Raw genomic sequence first — 25943 nt, 5'->3', positions numbered from 1 at the left:
ATGGGACATTTCGAGTACCAGGTGATGCCGTTTGGACTGACCAACGCTCCTGCTGTGTTCCAAAGTATGGTGAATGACGTTCTGAGAGATATGATTGGTATTTTTGTGTTCGTTTACCTGGATGATATCCTCATCTTCTCGAAGGAGCTTTCTAGCCAAGTTCAGCATGTCAAGCAGGTCCTGCAGCGGTTATTGGAGAACCGTCTGTTCGTGAAGGCTGAGAAGTGCGATTTTCACGCCCACACGCGTCCTTCCTCGGGTACATAATCTCCAGGGGAGAGATCAAGATGGACCAAGAGAAGGTTCGGGCGGTTCTGGATTGGGTCCAGCCCGATACGAGATTGCAGCTCCAGAGATTCCTGGGGTTTGCGAATTTTTATCGGAGGTTTATCCGTGATTACAGCCGGGTGGCCGCCCCTTTAACTGTACTGACGTCTTGCACCAGAAAGTTCTGTTGGTCTCCTGAGGCAGACCGAGCATTTCTAGATTTGAAGAGCCGATTCACCAACGCCCCGATTCTCTCTCAACCTGACACTTCCCGTCAGTTCGTTGTGGAGGTGGATGCGTCTGATGTGGGGGTGGGCGCCATCCTGTCCCAGCGTAGCTCCACTGACGGTAAACTCCATCCCTGCGCCTTCTACTCTTGTCGTCTTTCTCCAGCTGAAAGAAACTACGATGTGGGTAACTGGGAGCTTCTCGCTGTGAAGCTTGCCTTGGAGGAGTGGCGTCACTGGTTGGAGGGAGCGGAGCAACCGTTTGTGGTCTGGACTGACCCGGAGCCGTTACATGGAGGATTGAGGAGGAGGTGATGGCGGCTCTTCGGACACAGCCCGGGCCCGATAACGGTCCACCCGGTCGGTTGTTCGTGCCTGAGTCGGTTCGTTCTGCTGTCCTTCAGTGGTCCCACGCCAGCAAGATAGCTTGTCACCCTGGTGTTGCTTGGACTATGGCGTTACTGCGCAGACGATTTTGGTGGCCTGCCATGGGAGAAGATACCCGGAGGTTTGTTGCCGCTTGTCCTGTTTGTGCGCAGAATAAGAGTACCAATCGGGCCAGCTCTGGGCTTCTTCACCCCTACCTATTCCCCCGGCGACCTTGGTCGCATCTGGCCCTGGATTTTGTCACGGGGTTGCCCTCTTCTGTTGGTAACACGGTTATTCTAACCATTGTGGATAGATTCAGCAAGTTTGCCCACTTTGTTCCCCTCTCCAAGCTGCCTTCTGCCACTGAGACGTCCGAGATCCTGGTTAGGGAGGTGTTCAGGGTCCACGGGTTGCCCTGTGACATTGTTTCTGACCGTGGTCCTCAGTTTACCTCTGCTGTCTGGAAATCATTCTGTTTGGCCATTGGAGCTACAGTCAGTCTCACATCTGGATTTCACCCCCAATCTAATGGTCAGGCGGAGAGAGCCAACCAGAAGATGGAGTCCACGCTGCGCTGTCTTGTTTCCTCTGATCCCACCTCTTGGTCCTCTCAATTACCCTGGGTCGAGTATGCTCATAATACTCTCCCTTCATCTGCCACTGGGATGTCTCCCTTCCAGTGCCTGTACGGTTACCAACCTCCCTTGTTTCCTTCTCAGGAGCGGGATCTCTCGGTTCCTTCTGTCCAGACCCACATTCGTCGTTGCCACCGCACCTGGCATCGAGCCAGGAAGGCCCTCCTTAAGGTTTCTGACCAGTATCAGATCCAGGTGAATCGTTGCCGTATTCCTGCCCCCGCTTATACCGTTGGAGATAGGGTTTGGTTGGCTACACGGGATCTTCCTCTACGGACTGAGTCGAGGAAACTGTCACCGAAGTTCATTGGTCCTTTTGTAGTGGAGAGGATCATTAATCCTGTTGTGGTCCGACTCAAGTTGCCTGCTACACTAAGAGTACATCCCACCTTTCATGTCTCCTGCCTCAAGCCGGTTCTCCTCCTCAGTCCTCTGTTGCCCCCTCGTCCTCCTCCTCCTCGGATGATCGGAGGTGGTCCTGTCTACACGGTGCGCCGCATCATGGATTCCAGACGGCGGGGTCGAGGGTTCCAGTATTTAGTGGATTGGGAAGGATATGGTCCTGCGGAGAGGAGTTGGATTCCTCGGCGTCAGATCCTGACGACGACCTGCTTCGTGACTTTTACCGCCTCCACCCTGGCGCTCCGGGTAGTCCGCCCGGTGGCGTTCGTCGGAGGGGGGGTACTGTCACGAATTCCGTTTCCTGAGTCTGTTTTTTTGCCTGTGTTCTGTCCTGGAGTGTTTTTTCCGGCGTCCTGGAACGCACCCTGTCTGGTTGCCGGGCAATGTAGCCAGTTGGGAGTTCTGATTACCCGCACCTGTATCCCATCAGCTATCTGCACACCTGGTCCTGATCATCATCTCTCCTCTTCATAAGCCCGGACCTGACATCCATTCCCTGCCGGATCGTTAGCCATGAACAGTATGTTGTGCCATAGTATCAGCCTCAAGTTGGATAGAATTTGTTTTGTTGTTTTTTACGTATTGCTTGCCTTAAACTTACCTCCGTTTGTTCTGTCTTCAGTTACTCACCCGGATCATTTACCCCATTCCCGCCTGGTCGTCGGAGGATACCGCTTCCCCATTGGATCCACCTATTTACTCCCATCAACTCACCACCGCTGCCCGCTACGCCACCTGGATATATCTACCCATTCACATTCACTTGTAAATAAATACTCACCTTCTTCCTACTCTCTTTGTCCTGGTCTGCTTCTGGGTTCGATTTTGAAGAAACGTGACCGTGTGTTCTACTGAGGATGGGCTTCTGGGAGATAACACTGACAGGAGATTTATGATGTCTTTTGGGTGATAAAACCTAAAGATCATTCCAGAGCATGAGTTAATGTTTCTGTTCTTTACCGTACCAGGGAGAGATGGTTCCAGTTTGGAGTCAGAGGGCCAGACACTGGTCTCTACACAATAAACTGTTGACACAAATCTTAACCTTTTTACCCATTCTATATATCTATTGTTCGTCATGTAGGTTGAAAAAGGTGTATCTTGGCTATAAAATACTTTTGTCTCTGGGCTCTCAACGAATCATTTGATCGTGAATCGTCGACCTGTCATGACCAGCCATCATCGTAGAGCACTCAATCGATTCACTCTATATGTGTGGGTTGTATTGACCTGCTCCCTTATTAATAAGTGATTAAAGATTTAGTTTAAGTATAACTCTGACTTGTGTGATAAGTTTGTCTCTCCTCATTTGATCGTAAAGAAAGTAACCACCAGAACAGCCCTTCAAATTAATGGATTCGGCTATTTCAGCCACTGAGCATTACTGAAGAGCTCAGTGACTTCCAACGTGGCACCGATACTGGATGCCACCTTTCCAACAAGTCAGTTAGTCAAATTTATCTCCTGATAGAGTATCCCCGATCAACTGTAAGTGCTGTTATTGTGAAGTGGAAATATCTAGGAGCAACAATGCTCAGCCGCTGTGTGGTAGGCCACACAAGCTCACAGAACGAGACCGCCAGGTGCTGATGCGCTTAAAAATCGTCTGTCCTCAGTTGCAACGCTCACTAGTTCCAAACTGCCTCTGGAAGTAGTCAGCACCCGACGTCAGCCCAAGAACTGATCGTCAGGAGCCTCATGAAATGGATTTTCATGGATGAGCAGACGTATACAAGCCTAAGATCTCCATGCGCAATGCCACGCGTCGGCTGGAGTTGTGTGAAGCTTGCCGCCATTGGACTCTGGAACTTTGAAAACGAGTTCACTGTAGTGATTAACCACGCTTCACCATCTGGCATTCCGACGGACTAATCTGCGTTTGGCGGATGCCAGGAGAACGCTAAATGCCCCAATTTATAGTGCCAACTGTAAAGTTTGGTGGATGAGGAAAAATGGTCCAGGGCTGTTTTTCATGGTTCGGGCTAGACCCTTTAGTTCCAGGGAAGGGAAATCTTAACGCTACAGCATACAATAACATTCTAGATTATTCAGTGCTTCCAACTTTGTGGCAAGAGTTTGGGGAAGGCCTTTTCCTGTTTCAGCATGGCAATGCCAATGTACACAAAAGAGGTCCATGCAGAAATTGTTTTCCAAGATAGTTGTGTGGAAGAACTTGACTGGCCTGCACAGAGCCCTGATCGCAACCCCATCAAACACCTTTAAGAGGAATTGAAACGTCGACTGCGAGCCAGGTTTAATCGCCCAACATCAGATTACCAAACTTCAATAATGCTCTTGTGGCTGAATGGAAGCAAGTCCCCGCAGCAATGTTCCAACATCTAGTATCAAAGGGATCACCAACTCCATAATAACGGCCATGATTTTGGAATTAGATATTTGACGAACAGGTGTCCACATACTTTTGGCAATGCAGTGCAATTATTGAATTGCGGTATCGTCTACTGCCCATTGCAATATAGTGGAGTGATACAATATACACTGAGTATACCAAATCTTAGGAACACCTTTCTAATATTTAGATGCACCCCCACTCCCCCGCCCCTTTGGTCCTCAGAACAGCCTCAATTCTTCTCTGCGTGGACTCAAGGTGTCGAAGGCCTTCCACAGGGATGCTGGCCCATTAACAAGTGACATCAGTAATGAATCATAGACTGACCAGGTGAAAGCTAAGTCATTTAAAGAGCAATTGTATTATTTCATATTGTGACGTTGACCCCCAGATGAGAATCCTGGTCCTTCTCTCCATCATAAGAACTGGAGTTCTCCTCTGCTGTCAGGCCATCTTAATCATTGTCTACACCACCAAAAAATAGATAAAGCTAAGGCTAATAAGTGTTAATAGACTAGAGATGGGTTTTGGAGTAAAGAAGGAGATACTGTATCATCGCTATACTTTGCAAATTATGATTAATTGAGATTGCTTAGTTGCTCGTATTGCATTTGAAAAATATTAGCCTGTGACTTCTAATTCAATTGAGCATCATCATCCTTGCTTATTCTGTATGTGTTAATTGATTGAACTGCTCTCCTGAAATCCCTGTGTTCAGAATGTGCCATCTTTTTGCATGAATAAATATCTATTTAAACAACTGATATGGACAGAAATAGACTCCTTCCATCTCTTGTGCGCTGTACATAAAGTGTGTCTGTATGAATGTCTGTCCACAGGGCTTCTGCAGAGACAACCTTGAGCTGTGAGCTCAAGACAAGACCGTCTCTTTGCTTTGTATAGGCCTGGTTGACCATTCACTCACTATGTGGTTCTAGAAGGATGTCTATGTGGTGTCAGTCAGTTACTCTCTTTCGTCGTTGTTCTCCCCCATCACTATTAGAAACACAGACCCACTGACATACTGCATGACATGTAGACTAACACAGTATCTTATCACTTACAAGATCAAATGTTTTATCCATTCTTGAACTGTAATCATTAGTTTAGTGTAGAAGGTGTATCCAGGCTACAGCCAAGAGCGCTACCCACCCAGGTACACCTCTGACCCCTACTTAACTATCAGGTGTTACACTTAATGTTTCTGTGAATGATAGTGAAAGTAACATGAAATCAGTGGTGTAAAGTACTTAAGTAAAAATACTTTAAAGTACTAACGACTTAAGTCGTTTTTTGGGATATCTGCACTTTACTTGCCAATTTCATATATTTGAAAACTTTTACTTTTACTTAACTACATTCCTAAAGAAAATATTATACTTTTTACTCCATTCATTTTCCCTGACACCCAAAAGTACTTGTTACATGATGAATGCTTAGTAGGACAGGTAAAATGGTCCAATTCACGCACATATCAAGAGAACACGTGGTCATCCCTACCGCCTCTCATCTGGCAGATTCACTAAACATAAATGCAGTGTTTGTAAATGATGTCTGAGCGTTGGAGTGTACCCCTGACTATGCGTAAATGTAAAAAAAAAAGAAAAAAGAATATGGTGCCGTCTGGTTGGCTTAATATAAGGAATTCAAAATGATTTATACTTTTACTTTTGATACTTAAGAATATTTTAGCAATTACATTTACTTTGAAACTTACATATATTTAGAACCAAATACTTTTAGACTTTTACTGGGTGACTTTCACTTTTACTTGAGTCATTTTCTATTTAGGTATCTGTACTTTTACTCAAGTATGACAATTGGGTACTTTTCCCACCACTTCTTAAAATAGAGTTGCTTCATCCTGTAGGTGTTTCCCCCTTATACACTCATAATGCTCCAGCCGTGTTCAACCTGTACGTACAGCATCAAGTCAGGTTCTATGTATATCTGTCCCCCTATAGGTCATCAGCGGAACTGGAACTGCTGCATGTGGTGGGGCCAAAGATATTTCATACAACTGATTTTGATACCAAGAGCATAAAGATACATATAATGTATGCTTCAAATGCTTTAAAAAAAGTTAAACATATGATGGTAATTCAGGTGGTAAAGTATGATTGCCAATAAGGGAAAAAAGTTGATGATATTTGAATTGTTCTTACACAGACTATCCCTCCAGATAAGAGTTTTAACAGAGTATTAGACAGCATTCATCCAGCCAGTTTTTGCAAATTACTAGCATTGGTCCACTTTTAGCATTGATTATATACAGTAAGTGATTCTCAGTTTACCTGTGAAGACCATGGTGGGCTGGATAAGGCATCAACAAAAATGACAGTTCAACCAATCACCAAATAGCCCACTGTTGAAGTGTGGCCTACTTGGGTAGACTTCTCCACTCAAGACACAGTTAGTAAAGAGGATGACAACTTCAAAGATGATCATCACACTGCCTGATATTTCCACTTCTCAGGGAGATGGGTAGGTTCAACTTTTATACTACTGTGCTTAGAGGGGGTACACCTTAAATTTGAAGACACCAAAGAACTTAATTGATGCTATTCATGTTTGTCTTTGTGTGTATTCTAGCTGCGGTACAATCCTCAGCCATGCGCCTAGTGTCAGCCAACAAAGGAGACACAGTGACTTTGCACTGCTTCCATGAAGGCAACTTGACACTACACTTCTTGTGGTTCAAGCAAAGCTTGGGTGACTATCCTCAGCTCATGACAACTTTTTACAAGTATGACAATAATGCTACATTCTACAATGCATTTAAAGGAAACCCTTGCTTTTCAGTGCAAAGTGGCAAAGGAATAAAACACCTATGGATCTCAGACATGCAGCTCTCAGATTCAGTAACATATCACTGTGGGAGTTATATTTCCAACAAGGTGGAATTTTGAAAAGGAACGATTCTAATTGTTAAAGGTACCAAATCTGATTTTAGAGAGAAAATAACTAGAATCTATTTTTCTGCAACTACATATATTCTTGATCATTTTTGCACATTACGTTTTGGATATAAAATGTCTTCATTAAATGTGCGGTATTCTCAAAATCAGACATTACTGTAGTTTTCAACAACTGTTGAGTTAGGACACAAAAAAGGAAACACATTTACTGACGTGAAAACATTTTTGTCGGGATCGGCATCCAGAAACACCATCGTTGTACAGCAGCCTGTGTCTGAGTCAGACCAGCCAGGAGACTCTGACTCTGAACTGTACAATACACACTGAGACCTGTGCAGGAGAACACAGTGTCTTTTGGTTCAGACATGGCTCAGGAGAATCCCCTCCAGGAATCATTTACGCCCATGGAGACAGGAGTGATCAGTGTGAGAAGAGCCCTGAGGCTGGGTCTCCTACACAGAGCTGTGTCTATAACATCCCCAAGAGGAACCTCATTCTCTCTGATGCTGGGACTTACTACTGTGCTGTGGTCTCATGTGGGGAGATACTGTTTGGGAATGGGACAAAGCTGTACATTGAATTTGATGACTATTATCCACAGATGAAAATCCAGGTCCTTCTCTCCATCATAGGAACTGAAGTTGTCCTCTGCTGTCTGACCATCTTCATCATCATCTACCTCATCAGGAAATAGATCAACCTAAAACCATACTTGAGATAGGTTTTGCAGTAACTTCTGGAGATCATCACTTATGCATTGTATTGTATGATATTTATTGAGATTGCTGAGTTGAGCATATTGTGTTTTTAATATTAATGGTCTGTGACCTTGCCTAAAAAGTTGTATGTTAATTGATTGAATTGCTCTCCTGAAATCCCTGTGTATGTACCTTTTTTTATAAATATGAATTTAAACGTCTGATACCATCTGAAATTGACTTCTTCCTCCTCTTGTTTTCTGTACATGCAGTATGCCTGTATGAATGCTTGTCAAGAGTGCTTCTGCAGAGACAACCTACTATTACCATGCTAAACACATGCACTCATCATGCACTAAGCTGTTCACAGGTACCTGGACATTTTGGTCTACTGTGAGCATAAGACGAGACCATATCTACACTTTGGACAGGCCTGCTGAACTTGCATACATCCTGTGGTTTTCAGCAGGATGTCTATGTGGTGTCAGTCAGTTACTCTCTTCAGTCATTGTTCCACCCATCACAATTAGAAACACAGCTCTACTGACATACTGCATGCCATGTAGTATCTTATCACTTACAAGATCATAGGTTTTATCCATTCTTGAACTGTAATCATTAATTTACAGAGTGTAGAGTAGAAGGTGTATCCAGGCTACAGCCAAGAGCCCTACCCACCCAGGTACACCTCTGACTCCTACTCATATGCTACATTTCAGTTAGTGCTTTTTTCTGTGAATGATAGTGAAAGCAAGACTGACATAAAATACACTTGCTTCATCCTGCAGGTGTTACCCCCTTATACACTCATGATGCTCCACCCCTATTGATCCTGTACGTACAGTATCAAGTCATGTTCTATGAATAACAGTCCTCCTATAGGTCATCAGGAGAACTGTAACTGCTGCATGTGATGGAACCAAAGATATCTAAGGCACACAACTGATGTTGATACCAAGAGCATACAGGTACATATAATGTATGCTTCAAAAAAGTACAAGCTACATGAAAAACATATTTTAAAATGAACCTGTGATGGTAAATCGGTTCTTAAAGTATGATTGCCAAGATGGAAAAAAAGGTTGTTGGATATTTGAATTGTTGTTACACAGACTATCTATCCAGATAAGAGTTATAACAGAGTATTAGACAGCTTTCATCCAGCCACGTGTTGTAAAATGACTAGCATTAGTCCACTTTTAGCATTGATCATATACAGTAAGTGATTTTCCACAATGAATTTCAAAGGCAACCCTCGCTTTTCAGTGCAAAGTGGCAAAGGAATAAACACCTACGGATCTCAGACATGGAGCTCTCAGATTCAGCAACATATTACTGTCAGAATGTCAAGGCTCAGGAGAAGACCCAGATGCAGACTTTTTCGTAACAAAAGTTTATAACTCAAACAAGTGGCAGGCAAACAACAGGTCAAGGGCAGGCAGAGGTCAGTAGTCTATAGCAGAGTCAGAAAGGTACAGAATGGCAAGCAGGCTCAGGGTCAGGGCAGGCAGAGGTCAGTATTCCAGGGTGGTAAGGCAAGGTAAAGAATGACAGGCAGGCTCAGGGTTAGGACAGGCAGAATGGTCAAAACCAGGAAAGCTAGAAAACAGGAACTAGAGACAGACAGGAGCACGGGGAAAAACGCTGGTAGGCTTGACGAAACAAAACGAACTGGCCACAGACAAACAGAGAACACAGGTATAAGTACATTGGGGATAATGGGGAAGATAGGAGACACATGGAGGGGGGTAGAGACAAGCACAAAGACAGGTGAAACAGATCAGCGTGGGACAGTACCCCCCCAGGTAGGACGCCACCTGGTGTCCTACCTGGGCGGATACCTGGTTGACCAGGGTGCCGGCGTTGGAACTCAGCAATGAGGCCTGTGTCGAGGATGACCCTGACGGGGACCCAGCACCTCCCCTCCGGGCCATAACCCTCCCAGTCAACCAGGTACTGGAATGCCCTGCCCCAAGTTTGAATCTTCAGGAGGCACCTCACTGCTCACGCCGGTTGGCCGTCGATGAGAAGGGGAATAGGGGTGGGCCTAGAAACAGGAGACAAAGGGCTGTGAGATACGAAGAGTAAGATGATTGCGGAGGGTACGGGGCAACAGAAGACAAACAGCAGAGGGGCTAATAATCTTGGAAATAGGGAAAGGGACGATAAAGCGGGGGGAAAGTTTGTGGGACTCTACTCGGTGTGGCAGGTCTCTACTGGACAGCAATACCATATCTGCTCGAGACAATACCGGGGGGGCCGGGGTCCGGTGGCGGTCCGCTTGTTGTCAATACCTGGAGGTGGTGCCGAAGAACATGGCTGACGTTTTACATTCTCCCAACCAATTGTGCTATTTTGTAATTTTTTTTGCTTTTTGTGTAACTTTAAAAAAAAACTTATTGTGTAACCAAAAATAACTTCTGGACATCAGAAAAGCGATTACTCACCGCAGACTGGAAGAAACTTTTTCCATTAACGAGTCTGACGAGAAGAATATCCTGCTTTCACTGGAACAGGCCCAGATCCATGCCTTTTGCATGAAGAAAAGACGCTGGAAAAGCGGCCACAGATCGGGCACCCTTCTGAGAATCCGGAGGCGAGAGAGTAAACTCCCATTGCCTTCCATTATTCTTGGTAACGTGCAATCATTGGAAAATAAAATTGATTGCCTACAATTAAGATTATCCTACCAACGGACATTAAATACTGTCACATCTTATGTTTCACAGAGACGTGGCTGAACAAAGATACGGACAATATAGAGCTAGAGGGATTTTCCATGCACCGGCAGAACAGAGACGTTACCTCTGGTAAGACGAGTGGTGGGGGTGTATGTCTTTTTGTCAATGACAGCTGGTGTGCGATGTCTAATATTAAAGAAGTCTTGAGGTGTTGCTCGCCTGACGTGGAGTACCTTATGATAAGCTGTATACCACACGTTCTACCAAGAGAGTTCTCAGCTGTATTATTCGTAGCTGTCTATTTACCACCACAAAGCGAAGCTGGCACTAAGACCGCTCTCAACCAACTCTATAAGGACATAAGCAAAGAAGAAAATGCTCACCCAGAAGCAGCGCTCCTAGTGGCCGTGGACTTTAATGCAGGCAAACTTAAATCAGTTTTACAACATTTTTACCAGCATGTCACATGTGCAACCAGGGGGAAAAAAATCCTGGACCACCTTTACTCCACACAAGGAGATGCATACAAAGCGATCCCCTGCCCTCCATTTGGAAAATCTGACCATAATTCTATCCTCCTGATTCCTGCTTACAAGCAAAAACTAAAGCAGGAAGTACCAGTGACTCGCTCAGTACGGCAGTGGTCTGATGCTGCACTACAGGACTGTTTTGCTAGCGCAGACTGGAATATGTTCCGGGATTCATCCAATGTCATTGAGGAATACACCACCTCAGTAAATCGGCTTCATCAATAAGTGCATCGATGATATCATCCCCACAGTGACTGTACGAACATATCCCAACCAGAAGCCATGGATTACAGGCAACATACGCATCAAGCTAAACGCTAGAGCTTTCACTTTCAAGGAGCGGGAGACTAATCCCGACGCTTATAAGGAATCCTGCTATGCCCACAGAGGAACCATCAAACAAGCAAAGCGTCAATACATGCACGAGAGCACCAGCTGTTCTGGATGACTGTGTGATAAAGCTCTCGGTAGGCGATGTGAACAAAACCTTTAAACAGGTCAACATTCAAAAAGACGCTGGGCAAGACAGATTACCAGGACGTGTACTCAAAACATGCACGGACCAACTGTCAAATGTCTTCACTGATATTTTCAACCTCTCCCTGATCAAGTCCGTAATACCTGTTTCAAGTAGACCACCATAGTTTCTGTGCCCAAGGAAGTGAAGGTTACCTGCCTAAATGATTACCGCCACGTGGCACTCACGTCAGTAGCCATGAAGTGCTTTGAAAGGATGGTCATGGCTCACATCAACAGCATCCTCCCGGACACCCAAGACTCACTCTTAGTCTCCTCCTGTATTCACTGTTCACCCATAACTGCGTGGCCAAACACGACTCCAACAGCATCATTAAGTTTGCTGACGACACAACAGTGGTAGGCCTGATCACCGACAACGATGAGACTTCCTATAGGGAGGAGGTCAGAGAACTGGCAGTGTGGTGCCAGGACAACAACCTCTCCCTCAATGTGAGCAAGACTAAGGAGCTGATCGTGGACTACAGGAAAAGAGGGCCGAGCAGGCCCCCATTAACATCGACGGGGAAGTAGTGGAGCGGGTCGAGAGTTTCAAGTTCCTTGGTGTCCATATCACCAACGATCTATCGTAGTCCAAACATACCAAGACAGTCGTGAAGAGGTCACAACATAACCTTTTCCCCCTCAGGAGACTGAAAAGATTTGGCATGGGACCCAGATCCTCAAAAGATTCTACTGCTGCACCATCGAGAGCATCCTGACCGGTTGCATCACTGCCTGGTATGGTAACGCCTGGTATGGATGCTCGGCATCTGACCGTAAGGTACTACAGAGGGTTGCGCGAATGACCCAATACCTCACTGTGGCCAAGCTTCCTGCCATCCAGGACCTATATAATAGGCGTGTCAGATGAAAGCCCATAAAATTGTCAGACTCCAGTCACCCAAGTTATAGACTGTTTTCTCTGCTACCGCACTGCAAGCAGTACCGGAGAGCCAAGTCTAAGACCAAAAGGCTCCTCAACAGCTTCTACCCCTAAGCCATAAAACTGCTGAACAATTAATAAAATCCCAACCCGACAATTTACATTGACCCCCCCTCCTCCCTGTTGTATGTTGCTACTACTACTCGATGTTTGTTTGTTACCTATGCATAGTCACTTCACCCCCACCTACATGTACAGATTACCTCAACTGACTCGGTACCGGTGCCCCCTGAATATAGCCTCGATATTGTTTTTCTTATTGTGTTACTTTTTATTATAACTTTTTATTTTAGTCTACTTGGTAAATATGTTCTTCTTCTTGAACTGCGCTGTTGGTTAAGATTTATCTGTGCTGCTTTGCATGGTTTTAAATGCCTATGTGCTTGTCTGTGTAAACAGTAACCTTTCTCTCCTTTCTTATTTCACAGGCACTAGTACATGCTACTATTTCGACCTGTTGTGCCGAATAATTTCTATGCAATGGCTCAGTGTCAGGCCCCTTTTGTCTCCACTCAGGAACAGTTATCTACCCATTCTGTGTCACTCCTATCTTCTCTCCTCATGCAACTCAAATTCATTCTGCTCTCTCTCTCTCTCTATCTTGCTCCTTTCCTATCCCCCCCTCTACTCCCAAACCATCAAGGTCTCAGCAGTGCGGGGAGGGCTTCTCCGTCTGCCCTTTCTACTATCTGTGTGTCGCTCTGTCTCATAACAGTCAGTATCAAATATGGGGTGTTGCCAAATATTTACTAAATGTCTCACTGTCTGAACTCGTGGATTTTAGATAAATCACCTGTCTTTGGTGACCATCTCTAAAGTAATTTTGCATAGGTTGATTAAGGTTATCTCAATGCTCTCAATAATCCTGAATCACCACAGATGTCATATATCCCTGTCATGTTGGCTTCGATTAGGTTCTAAATACTTAACATAAGTCTACCATTAATCCAAGGCTATGCCCTTTCTTTCTTCTCATTGGTTCAAATTACAACTATGTCGAAGAACTATAAACTCGTTCATAATTATCAATTACTCAATTTACCTTCAAATCAGTATCACAAATTACCTTAAATTCATTATCCAAATGGCCTCCCATGACGCTGATCAGACCACAAAGGAAAGCCATGATAGAGGTCAAAGGTCATACCACCCTTTTACCTTCGTGTTCCATACTATATTATACAAATTAAAGAAAAAACATCAAACATTTTCTACATGTTGTACCCCAGGTTCCCAGAACATTCCCTTATCAAAATAATGCACGTGTTTAATTAAAACTCAGATAATAAAACTTCTAATATTCCATATGTGTGTACCCCTTTAAGATATCGTGTCTCTAGGAAAATGGAAATCTCCTCAAACCAAACGGCTAAAAACAAACCAAACATTTCCAGGCCTTTTCAATTTTGGTATAAACATGCCTCTACCTCCCTCACTCCCTTCAAGATTACAGCCCCCAGAAAACATTCCAAAAAAAGACAATCAAGCACTGTCCCTTTAAAATAAAATGAACTGCAATCCACTTTGCGGACCTGTCATTGTTCCACGTAATGGAAACAGATTATAATGTTAGAATACCTTAACTTCCTGTTCAATTTCACTGGTGTTACCTAAACAGTCAAACCAAGAATCAATAACCAGAAAAACTTTTACGATTCAACTATTCAGACCTGAATCCCTTACAACCAAATATAGCCCAGCACGCACAACCAACCAGTGATGCCCACCTAGCAATCTTGTTGCTAGATTTAGCAAATTTAGCTACATTTAAAAAAATGTATTTGGAACTTTTAGCAACTTTTGAAAAGTGACTCAAAGCTATAATGCATGCATTTTCCCTCTAAATGACACAAACTATTTTCCCTGTCACACCCTCAATCACAACATCATTGCCTGGCTCCAAAAGTGCATTGTGAGTGACGTCAGGAGCAGGCGCTCAGCCCGTGCCCAGGCAGCAGCAACTTCAGCGAATTGCAAATCATTGTTGGCTGACTACAGCAGCAGTAGTAAGGGTTCGACAAGCCAAACCCAATGAATATAGTTGGTCATGAATGTTTGATCTTGAACAGAACTTACAACATCATTCAACATCTCTCAATCAAAATTGTACTGCCAGAAGTACAGAAAAGAGTGGGAGTCTGTACCTGAACAACTGTCAAATCAATTTGAGTAACGTTATTGTGTATTCTACGTGTATTCTATTCTATGACACAAATTTACGTTATCACACAATGATATCGCAACGTCAATTAGCAACAAATCAACCTGCCTCTAGCAACTTACCCTGAAAATGATTTGACAACACTGCAACCAACTCTCCTATTCCTGCCTCTAGGCAAAAATATACCCCCTACTCCAACTGAGTTCTGCTTTAATTCTATCGTAAAAGTAAAACCAAACTTTCCACTTTCTCTTCTACAAAATTTTAAAGTACCATGTACTTCGCTCAGTTTATAACATATGTCAGTCAATCTATAAGAATGAAGAACATTTCGGTGGGCACCACTCTATCGCCATTATCTCTCCGCTATTATTTAGAATTTCTTTAGATTTAGGTAACTATCTCTTCTATGATTCCGTAATTTAAATACGACTCCATTCTCAATTGGTTATTCCAGCAGACCATTTAGGCAAGACAACGTATTACATCGAAATCGCCTCGCTATTATTTAGAATGAATTAGTCTTTCAATTTAACTTAAACAAGCTATTAAAACGTTCAGTTTATATCTTAAACAAACACTAACAACCGTATCTCTCCTGGCAAAACATATCAATACTTGAATTACAATCAGAATGATTTTTTGTCTATCGGTGCATAGGCTGCGATACAAACCAGAGTCTCCCACGTTGTAGGCAAGAGTTCTACCCCTGGACCACCAGCACTATTGAAAAGATGGAGACGCAAATAACCCTATTATTATAATTGTCTGTAGTCGTAAACTCTGGCACGTACTACCGAGACAATTCCCAGAAAATAGCCCCAATTTAAAGGTCCAAGCGTTTCCCCAGCGAGGATTCTCCTTACTCTCTCTCTCTCTCTCTCTCTCTCTCTCGTTGTCTCTGCCTTATCTTCTTTTTTCCTTTCCTCTCTTGACTCGTCCCCTTTTCTCGACTTTCTCCCTTTCTTTTAAAAATCTTTCCTGCTGTTTCCCCAAGAGTAGCAATAATTATTTGACTCCTGTCTGTCCGCTCTCTCTCTCTCTCTCTGCTCTCTATCTACAGCCCACTGTAAAAGAATCGCTGCCCCCTGTCCTGGGGTCACGTCTCCTTTTACAGCCGCCCAATCCTTTTTCTGTCTCATCTTCATCTACGTGTATGTGCTTTTTACCTTCTATGTGTGTGTTCTTTCTACCGCTATCCAATTATGATAGTTATGTTCTACAGTATATTCTCACAATCTATGTGTCTCACAATTGATGTATATGGCACTACTCCCTATGTGTGTGCTTCTCTCAACACATTCTATGGGTATTTTGCTATCTCGATGTGTGTTTCTCCTTTCTGGAATCCTTATCTATAGAGGTGCATTTATTGGACATTAACAAATGTTACCCGTACAACTATAAGCTATTTCCCAGGGGTCGTAAAGTCCCAGTTAACAACCTATTTTCTGTTGTGTCAAAGGACTTAAAGTTAAAGTTAATCTCAAAGCTTACTCCGCTATATTAGGCTTCCCTTCAATTTCTAAAATCTTTTTCAGTATTGTATTTTGAATTGGTTGGGTTATTGTAACGGTTGTCGTAAGTGGAAGAAGGTGAGGACCAAGGTGCAGCGTGGTACATGTTCATAATTATTTTAATAGAACACTGAAAAATACTAAAACGTGAACAAATGAAACCGAAACATTTCTGTCTGGTACAGATACGAAATAGAAAACAACTACCCATACCCATAGTGGGAAAACAGGCTGTCTAAGTATGGTTCTCAATCAGAGACAACGATAACCAGCTGCCTCTGATTGCCTCAACATAGAAACACAAAACCTAGACATATAACATAAAATACCTACCCACATCACACCCTGACCAAACGAAAACAACTTTGGAAGTATGCTTGGGGTCATTGTCCATTTGAAAGACCCATTTGCGACCAAGCTTTAACTTAACTGATGTCTTGCCTGTGTGATATTTCAATAAACATGTTTTTTCCTCTACGTTTAATGACTTGCCCAATTCTTACCACTTATTCGAATTTCTTCCACTTTGACATTGTTTTTTGTTGTGTAGATCGTTGACGAAAAATTACAATTAAATCAATTTCAATCCCACTTTGTATAAAAAATGAATACTTAAGTGTTAGTGGAGACTTTCAATTGCCACTGACTTTATACCACTTGAAGAAAAATAGCACTCCATTGTGGTAGCGTAAGCATTTTAGAGAGAATAGCATCATTGATTCATCTATGAATACATACTGTATGTATGTAAGGTGAGACATTTTTTTGACCTCACTTCCTCTTCAAACAACCAATGGAGCCAACCTAAAAGTTATGCCTCCTGTGGTGCATGTAGATACAAATTTCTGCTGATGCTGTCACTTCACTTTGTCTCTTGACCCTCATCTCAGTTGTTCTGCTACACTAGACCAGAGAGAGAGAAGTTGAAGGATGTTCAGGTTGTGTCTTTTCCTGGTTCTCATCCAAGCCTGTAAGTTCGTCTCATTATATGATCTATGTTATTGTAGTTTAACAACTTAAAATAATTTTGGTAAACCAAGGATTCTAATATTTCATACTCCTGAATCAATGTTCAACCATGTTTGATTCACACACACAGGGAAGCCAAACACTGTACACCACACCCAACCAGGATTTAGGATTGATGTATTTAAAGTAAGTAAATGTTCGAGTAATCTTCTCTGTATTTTATTTATAGTGGACACGGAGGACATTAGCCATCCAAGTCCTCTTCTGCACGCTCATCTTGGAGACAATGTGATTCTGCAATGCTTCTATCCGGACAGAAATTCTTATATCTCATGGTACAAGCTAGCAGTAGGACAGAAGCCTCAACTTGTATCAACAATTTACAAATATGATGGTGGTGCACAATTTCACACTGAGTTTAAAGATAACCCTCGGTTCACAGTGCAAAGTGGAAATGGATTTTTTCATCTACACATCTCCAACACTCAGCCATCTGACTCCGCCACATATGTCTGTGGGGGAATTAATGTTAATGTGATGGAATTCAAAAATGGGATAATTCTCATTCTGAAAGGTAGGCTGTTGTTGTATTAACTGTATTAAAATATAGCTTGTATGTTAATTCTTCAAATGTGCTAATCCATCATCTAAAATTAATTCATAACTTTTTATTTCAGGATCAAGCAAAACTGTTGTACAGCAACCTGTGTCTGAGTCAGTCCAGCCAGGAGACTCTGTGACTCTGAACTGTACAATACACACTGAGACCTGTGCAGGAGAACACAGTGTCTATTGGTTCAGACATGGCTTAGGAGAATCACCTCCAGAAATAATTTACACCAATGTAGACAGGAGTGACCAGTGTGAGAAGAGCCCTGAGGCTGGGTCTCATACACAGAGCTGTGTCTACAACCTCCCCAAGAGGAACCTCAGCCTCTCTGATGCTGGGACTTACTACTGTGCTGTGGCCTCATGTGGAGAAATACTATTTGGGAATGGGACCAAGCTGGACATTGACCGCAAGTGATATTTCTGACATTTCTGAAAATGTCTAACATTTATTCATATTGCTATGAATAAATTATATGCCTGGATGAACAAAATGTCCTGAATCTCCTCTATCACTGTCTGTTCTTCTACAGATGGATGTAAGGAGCACCAGGTTCTCTTGGTGTACTGTCTGGGTGTAGCGTTGGCTATTTGTGTCATCCTCATCATTATCCTTGGTTGTGTTTTGTATAAGATGACCAAGAAAACCTCTCTGCTGTGCGGAGGTCAGTTATCATTGTCTACAAAATATGCTAAAGCTGTGGGTGCAGTATAGATTACAGGTTTTAGTCATGAAACTGGGTAAATTCATTTTATGAATATGTTGATGATGATGTCCCTGTTGATGATGATGATTATGTTGATGATGATTATTCCTCCATGTGTTTGTCTAAAAGAAACGCACACTCAGTCAAGTGGTCCGGCAGTCCCCGGTTGTCATACCCAGGTATGCAGACCATAAAGTGATTTTTTTTTGTACGAGTTTCATGAACTGTAAACAGATCCTTCTATCAAATTATCAGGTCATTTCATGATGTCTTTGGAATGTGTTGCTATTTCTCCTAGGATCGAGAAGATGATGACACACTCACATCGGTCCATTACGCTGCTCTGAATGTCATCCACAAGAAGCCAAAGACCCAGAGACAGAGGAGCACCATGGAGAGAGACACTGTGTACTCTGGGGTGAGGTGCCAAAACATGGACTGAAACATCAACTTTTGCTCTTTAATAATAACTCACACTGATTTTGTGATTTCTACACTGTATGTGTAACTATGGCTTTTCATTGTGTGTTAAAATTGTATTCTGTCAATCTCCTTTTAACAATGATACTGTTGTGTATTTTAGATAAAACATTAAACTGATTTCATATAGAGATATTGTTTTGTTTGCATGCATATTTATCTCTGTCCTTAAATTTCTACCACAGATTCAGTTTGCAACAACCGTATTAGGCTGATGCTCAATGTAACAAAGCTATCTTAGGTTGCATAATGCACTGTGAATATTGATCTATTGACTGGTGTTTTAGTTTGTCTCAAACTCTTTTTTTAGCTGTATCCTGAAAACATCTCTGTAGTGTTCTGAATGCTATAAATAGATTTAACTCTCAGCTAAACTCATCTCTAACCACCAGCAATGACTGTCAGTCCACACCACGTGCTCTCTACACACACCTCATTGCATCTAAACCACAAACAGCCATTTCACTAAGAGCACAACTCACTCTCTTCATGAGAAAAGCCTGAATTAAAATAAACATCTTAGGTGAATATACGTTGAACATAATTTATATTGTTGAGACTGATTTCAGATATGACAATGTACATATTGTGACTGAGCAGTTTTCACAAACCATTGACAAAATTCCTTTATCTGTCGATAGGGCGCAGCAGTGTATATGGAAGTCCCCTGTGGCAGCTTCACCAGTAGTCACAGCAACTTTTAGAAGTTGTGAAAATGTTCAAATTGTTTAAAAATTTGTCGAAGAATCATTGAAAATGTACTTTCCAGAGATAGTTCGTGTATAGTCATAATATCTGTCAACAAAGCCCCAACAAAGACACTGTGTGTCTGTGAAGAATCTATAACAAGGTAATATATACATTTATTACATACATATTACACATCTGTATCACGTTATAAATCCATTTCAGAATCTTAGAGTCACTTGCATCCAACAGTCATCATCACTGGATCATTACTACTAACATCAACTAAGTTACTATAAAGTGTAGATTAGTTACCAGGAGGAGACACACAATCATACAAAATAAAATGGGTAGCAGGGTACTCTCTACTGTATATGACGAAGACAATGACTCGTGTTTGTGTGTAGTCTTGTATTGAGTTCCAGGGAGTAGTTGAATAGGTATGTGAGACAACCTATTTATTCATGTCATCTCTCCTCTGTAATGCATTGTCCTCTTTAAGTTGTGTCGATAGCATGTCACTCACACCCACCACCCACACAGTGAACAAATTCACAGGTACTCTGCAGTCTGCTGTAAGCACAAGATGAGGTCGTATATAATATGTTGGTGAGAGGGCCTGCTGTCTTTGTGCACACCCTCCTACCTGCTCTCTGTCTCTCTGTGGTTTTCAACACGATGTCTATGTGGTGTCAATGTTGTTCTCACTATCTTTGCTTGTTGTTCATGTTTCCCATGATAGCTTAGTCACAGCAAAACAAGTATATATAAAACTGACTGTAATATATATTTTGTTATCTGAAATCAGTTACAAACCACAAATAACTGCTAATGAACCCTATCTGAACCCTCTGAGTTAAGCACCTCATGTATGATGCAGCACCATCTATTCTAACTTGTGGTCCTGGGGGAGGGGCAATTTTGTGATGATGTCATGTGAGAACGTTCAGTACATTCTCAAACAGACATGTCTTGTGAAGCAAAAAGTCAACTGCAGGTTCCTCTGTCAGAATGAGACCAATAGAGGATCCTCCTTCTGATAGATTTCTTTTAGAACCACATTAACCACAGAGTAAAACAGACTAGATAAAGTGTGTCAAATTAGCTGGTTGGCTAAGAGAGCAGAGCCCTGACCTCAACCCCATCGAAAACCTTTGGGATGAATTGGAACACCTACTGCGAACCAGGCCTAATCACCTAACATCAGTGCCCCACCTCACTAATGCTCTTGGGGCTGAATGGAAGCAAGTCCCTGCGGAAATGTTCCAACATGTAGTGGGAAGCCTTCCCAGAAGAGTAGTGCTGTTATAGCAGCAAGGGGGGGGGGGAAACATACTCCATATTAACACCCATGATTTGTGAAAGTGATGTTTGACAAGCAGAAGTCCCCCCCTCCCCCCTTTTTGCCCTCAGAATAGTCTCAATTTGTTGGGGCATGGACTCTACAAGGTGTCAAAAGCTTTACACAGGGATGCTGGCCTATGTTGACTCCAATGCCTCCCACAGTTGTGTCAAGTTGGCTGGATGTCCTTTGGGTGGTGGACCATTGATACACACAGGTAACCTTTGAGCTTGAAACACAGCAGCGTTGCAGTTCTTGACACACACCGGCACTTACATATTTTGTCTTGTCCATTTACACTCTGAATCACACAATCCATGTCTCAATTGTTTCAAGGCTTAAGAATCCTTCTTTAACCTGTCTGCTCCTGTCACGATCGTTGTAAAGAAGCGGACCAAACTGCAGCGTGGCATGTGTTCACGATGATATCTTAATTAAAGAAAGCACTGAACACAAAACAATAACCGAAAAACCACTGTGCCGCTATAAGAACTGTGCTAACAAGCAACATACATAGACAATCACCCACAACCCACAATGACAAAACAGGCTACCTAAATATGGTTCCCAATCAGAGACAACGACTAACACCTGCCTCTGATTGAGAACCATATCAGGCCAAACACAGAAACAGACAAACTAGACATACCTCATAGAATGCCCACTCAGATCACACCCTGACCAAACAGGGTGTGACACCTCCCCTTCACCTATCCTGATTGAAGATGGATTTAACAGGTGAGGGATCATATCAGTAAGGGATCATAGCTTTAAACTGGTCAGTCAATGTCATTTAAAGAGCAATTGTATTATTTCATATTGTGACATTGATCCACAGATGAGAATCCTGGTCCTTCTCTCCATTATAAGAACTGTAGTTCTCCACTGCTGTCTGATCATTATAATCATCGTCTACACCACCAGGAAATAGATAAAGCTAAGACCAGTGTCAATAGACTAGAGATGGGTTTTGAATGAAGTCTGTGATACTGTATCATCGCTATGTATTGCAAATGATGATTTATAGAGATTGCTTTGTTGCACGTATTGGATTTGAAAGATATTCTAATTCAATTGATCATCATCATCCTTGCTTATGCTTTATGTGTCAATTGATTGAACTGCTCTTCTGAAATCCCTGTGTACAGAATGTGCCTTCTTTTTGCATGAATAAATATATATTTAAACAACTGATAGGGACTAAACTAGACTTCTTCCTTCTCTTGTGTTATGTACATACAGTATGCCTGTATGAATGTTTGTACAGCGGGCTTCTGCAGAGACAACCTACTGTTACCATTGTAAGAATATTTTAAGATAAATACACAACGCAGATGACTAGAGGCCAAGAGGACTACAGGTCAAGAGGGCTAGAGAGCAATTGAACTAGTGTTTTTTAGAAATTCCAGTCCGGGACTCATAGCTACATGTGGCAAGTTCTCATTGGTCCAAATTGTCTATACATTGACTCTGAAACGGGATACCTGGTATTTGGTCATTGGCCCAATTTAACTGCAAGGAATTGTAATCGGTCAACCACAGGCTAGGCTTGGGTATTAACATCTGCCATCTACTTTCCAGCATAAGAACTATGATTTGTTATTTTTTAATAAATATATTTTTCTCCCCCTGATTTGCTTTTGGGTCTGTGTTATTGAAGAATAACATCAACTGCTAACACCATGCTAAACCCACCCACACATCATGCACTCATTGAACAGGTACCTGAACACTTTGATCTCCTGTGTGCTCAAGACAAGGCTGTCTCTTTACTTTGGACAGGCCTGGTTGACCTTTCCTTCACTACATAGTTTCAGCAGGATGTCTATGTGGTGTCAGTGTGTTTTCTCTCATGTTTACATTGCTGATCACGACCATGACAATTAGAAATACAGTCCACTGACATACTTCATGCTATATAGCCTCTATCTATCACATGGGCCAGTTTCCCAGACACAGATTATGACTGGTCCTGGACTAAAAAGCATGTTCATGTTCATTCTTGAACTATGATAGTTGATTTACAGTTTAAAGTAGAAGTTGTATTAATGTATACTAGGCTACAGATAAGAGCCCTACCCACCCAGGTACACCCCTGACCGTACTAAACTGTCAGGTGTTACACTTCAGATAGATCCTGATTCAGTGAATGATAGGTCATTAGACTGACATAATAAAGACTTGTTTCATCCTGTAAGTGATTCCCCCATATACACTCATGACACTCCACCCCTGTTCACCCTGGTACATATCAAGTTATGTTCTATCTATAACAGACCTCCTATAGGTCATCAGGAGAACTGTAACTGTTGCATGGGGTGGGGCCAAAGATATCTCAGGCACAAAACTGAGTTTGATACCAAAAGCATATACAGGTACATACTGCAATGTGTGCTTGAAAATGTATTGCATGCTTACCAGACAACAGTATTACTTTAAACCCATTTTACTGATGGACATTTATATTTCTCGTTCCACACTGCAACCTCAGGATTGGACATCTTTGTCCACTCAGTGCCTGCAAAGTACACAATGTAAAAAAGATATATATATACTGTATATACATCATCATCAAGACACCCACCCTGCACAAAATATCCAATAAAGTAAGCATTGGTCCACTTTAAACGTTGATCATATGAGTAATATTCAGTTATGAAGACCAGGGTCGGCTGAAAAAAGGCATTTATGAAAATGATGCACGTGTCCAGAACGACCAATCACCAATAAGCCCATTGTAGAAGTGTTGTCTACATAGTAGACTTTTTCCACTTAAGACACAGTTAGTAAAGAGGATGACAACATCAAAGATGGTCATGGCACTGTGTATCATACTTCCACTTTTCAAAGTGATGGGTAAGTCACACATATAAATTTCTCTGCTTATAGGATGTACACCTTAATTGATACAATTCATACATGTATATTGAGGTATATAATGAAGTTCTGTACTTTTGTGTATTCTAGCTGTGGCACAATCCTTAGCCATCCGTCTCATGTCAGCCAACGTTGGAGACACAGTGACTTTGCACTGCTTTCATGAAGGCAATTTGGCAATGCACTTCTTGTGGTACAACCAACCCTTCGGATATAATCCTCAGCTCATGACAACCTTTTATGAGTATGAAAAGAATGCTATATTTTACCGTGACTTTAAGGGTAACCCTCGTGTCTCAGTGGAGAGCGGCAATGGAATAAACCACCTAAAGATCTCAGACGTACAGCTTTCTGATTCAGCAGAATATTATTGTGGAAGTTCCTACTCCAATATGGTGGAATTTGCAGAAGGATACATTCTTATTGTAAAAGGTACAAAATACACATTTAGAGAGAAAATAACTAGTTACTTATGGACTGCAACTGAGGGAACATCTTGAGCACTTTCTCCACTTTACCATCTGGATACAATGATACTGAATACAAAATGATGTATTCCCATAATCAAATATTACTTTATGTATTCAACATATGTTTAGTTAAGACCCACACATATACTTACTGACATAATAACCTTCTTATCAGGTTCAGGATCCAGAAACACCACCGTTGTACAGCAGCCTGTGTCTGAGTCAGTCCAGCCTGGAGACTATGTGACTCTGAACTGTACAATACACACTGAGACCTGTGCAGGAGAACACAGTGTCTATTGGTTCAGACATGGCTCAGGAGAATCCCATCCAGGAATCATTTACACCCATGGAGACAGGAGTGATCAGTGTGAGAAGAGCCCTGAGGCTGGGTCTCCTACACAGAGCTGTGTCTACAACCTCCCCAAGAGGAACCTCAGCCTCTCTGATGCTGGGACTTACTACTGTGCTGTGGCCTCATGTGGGGAGATTCTGTTTGGAAATGGGACCATACTGGACATCAAGGGTAGGTGATATGTTTTACATTTTTGTTTACATCTATTGAATAATCTACGGTGTAAATCTGCACAGAGTACTAGTTATTTGATCACATAAGAAAACATGCAATCATCCAAATAGTTACTATGCTTCTAGCACAATATTTATTTTCACAGACAATGGCGCAGAACCTCTTCTGTTGGTGTATTGCCTGAGCGCATCATTGGGTCTCTCATTTATCCTGATTACTGTCCTTGGCTTCATCATGTACAATATGAACAAGAGAAAGTGTCTGCAGTGTAGAGGTAAGTGAAGTCCATACCTAATAAATGAATGATGTATGTAGCAGGTTAATTCCTTCATAGAAGTTGCTCGTCTTTGATATCAGCAGATGTGTCTGTAATGGAAGAAGGAGTTGTATCATTATCTCTTCTGTGTTTCTTTTCAGGACCCGTCTCTCAGACAAGAGGATCAGCAGTCTCTTCTTCAGATGCAGGGGTAAGCAGAATTCCAAATGTTGTATTACAATAAAAATAACAGTTACTATATATTACTATATAGCATATAGTAATATATTGTTCTTCACAGGCCCAAGATGCAGACAGTCTTCATTATGTAGCTCTGAATCTGAGCAACAAGAAGAACAGGTCTAGAAGACAGAGAAGCAACATGGAGGAAGAGACGGTGTACTCTGGGATCAGACAGTAGAACAATAAAACAGATGCATGAGCTCTAAGTTATTGTATTAGCTTTGTTATTGTAACTGTAGCTACTAATAAATTAAATGTATTGCTTCTCTGCCATGTGATCAGATGAATAAAACATTTAACAATAATCAAGACAAAGGAAGTTGAATGTATTTATTTGGGCCATACTCAGACATCTTTAAGTTGTAGTGAAGAAAAGGGTTTTCCATTCTCATGCGACTAACACCGCCTCACACACACAGCAACCTATTCACAGGTACTCTGTGGTGTGTGATGAACACAAGATGAGGAAGTCGCCAAGGCTTTGTTGGGGCCTGCTGGTCTATTGTACACAAGACACATGTCTCTCTTTCTCTCTGCTCTTTACTCCCTCTCTCTCT

The 25943-nt window shown here is 42.2% G+C and overlaps 1 protein-coding gene across 1 annotated transcript; it reads left to right on the top strand.

The window, feature by feature from the left end:
• LOC112260990 lies at positions 1-25564 on the top strand. Its single transcript, XM_042329348.1, has 12 exons — positions 1-259; positions 17416-17760; positions 17864-18205; positions 18329-18460; positions 18632-18681; positions 18801-18920; positions 21737-21749; positions 23979-24320; positions 24534-24884; positions 25033-25161; positions 25305-25354; positions 25445-25564. Exons 1-12 carry the CDS (start codon positions 1-3, stop codon positions 25562-25564), a joined length of 2253 nt encoding a protein of 750 aa, XP_042185282.1.
• Positions 25565-25943: the final 379 nt, after the last annotated feature.

Source organism: Oncorhynchus tshawytscha, linkage group LG10 (assembly GCF_018296145.1).
Source record: "Oncorhynchus tshawytscha isolate Ot180627B linkage group LG10, Otsh_v2.0, whole genome shotgun sequence".
NCBI classification, from domain to species: domain Eukaryota; kingdom Metazoa; phylum Chordata; class Actinopteri; order Salmoniformes; family Salmonidae; genus Oncorhynchus; species Oncorhynchus tshawytscha.
The sequence above is the reverse complement of the archived record's forward strand: the minus strand, read 5'-3'. Positions and strand labels throughout refer to the sequence as shown.